Source organism: Bombus impatiens, unplaced genomic scaffold, assembly GCF_000188095.3.
Source record: "Bombus impatiens unplaced genomic scaffold, BIMP_2.2 scf_0151, whole genome shotgun sequence".
In the NCBI taxonomy this organism is placed as follows: domain Eukaryota; kingdom Metazoa; phylum Arthropoda; class Insecta; order Hymenoptera; family Apidae; genus Bombus; species Bombus impatiens.
The window spans coordinates 882,167-883,514 of NT_176570.1; the positions used below are offsets into that span (position 1 = coordinate 882,167).

Genomic DNA, 1,348 nt, shown 5'->3' on the forward strand with positions numbered 1-1,348 from the left:
CTACCTAGAAGATCGGAGGCCGTGAGAGCCCCACGGGGGCCAGCAGCTAGCTGCAACCAGCGCCAGCGGCCCGGCCGGCCGTTGGCCACCTTGGTGGGGGCAGGAAGAGGGGCACCCTGCTGCCCAAGAACAGACCGAAGGAACAACGCAAGGGTACCTACTGAAACCCATCCCGCATTTCCCACCACTGACTCGTCCGGAAAACGTGCGCCACAGAGCTTCCGGACTACTCGGATATCGAGTTCAGTCAAGTGAGTCAGATCGATCGGGTACACTGGCAAAGAGTTCGACATCTCGGACCGCTATCGTATCGAAGGAAAGTTTCATCTCTGTTTGTCGTCGGTTTTGCGCGTTCCATTCAATTGCGCGTGGTTTGATCTTGGAGAGCGTGGTTCGATCTTGGAGAGCGTGGTTCGATCTTGGAGAACGTAGTTTGAGAAATTTTCTTTCTAACGAGGGTGTGTGGTGTTACGGTTAGCCGATTAAGCAGCATAACAATGGCTCCTGTTGATTTCTGATGTACGATGAAAACACTTGACACTAAAGCAAGCTTGGAGTATATCGTCGCATTATCGCTGACGCGTGATAGTTAACGCGCACCACCCACAGGTGGACATCGAGCCTTCGTTGACTAGCGATAGCATACACGAACCAATGTCACAACCACCGATAGAAGGAATAAAAAGAGAAAGGGAAGTCGAACAGTGAGAGAGGATCTCCCCCTGGAGGCTCTCGTGCAGTGGCTCTCGTTTATAGTTTCTTATCGCGGCGATCGATTACCATCGACGTGTAATAATCCTTCGTAATCCTAGTGGATTATTTTGGCTCTCGCGTGTGGTGATTAGACGCAGCTACGACTGTCACAACGGTGATAAGAGTGCGTGCAGGGGAGGTGTGTGATGCCCTGGTTATGGTTAAGCGTGAGTGAGGTCAGTGGCAAGAGGAGGAGAAGAAGGACCGGCAGCTCGTCAAACGCGTCGTCCTCGTCGTCGTTGTCTAGGTCGTCGTCGTCGTTCTGTCAGCCGTGGAGGAGGAGGATACCCGGCGGCGGTGGTGGTGGCGAGGACTCGGTGGTACCGTCGACGTGCTCGACAAACACGAGCGCAGCAGGGTCCGCGAGGTGCACGAGGTACCAGTGACCGAACAGGGTCGTCCTCGAGGCAGAGCCACGTGATTATGGTGCACCATCATCATCGTCGTCGCGGCCTTCAGGCGAGCAATCATTGCACGATTAGGAGGCGAGGAACGACACCCTCGCTGCTCCAGGTGTTCCTGCTGATACTGTGCCTTTGGCTACCGCTGCTGGACAACGGTGGCCTCGTTCTGGCTTGTGGACCGGGCAGGGGCG

General features: G+C 55.3%; 1 protein-coding gene across 1 annotated transcript in view; it reads left to right on the top strand.

Moving 5' to 3' along the window:
• Window positions 1-6: 6 nt before the first annotated feature.
• The window catches only part of LOC100740456 (sonic hedgehog protein A), an 83,465-nt gene continuing 82,123 nt past the window's right edge, over window positions 7-1,348 (top strand). Inside the window, exon 1 of the mRNA XM_033319371.1 lies at window positions 7-1,346. Coding sequence (XP_033175262.1) covers window positions 1,177-1,346 — 170 coding nt within the window. The 5' untranslated portion in view covers window positions 7-1,176. The remainder of the gene's footprint in view (window positions 1,347-1,348) is intronic.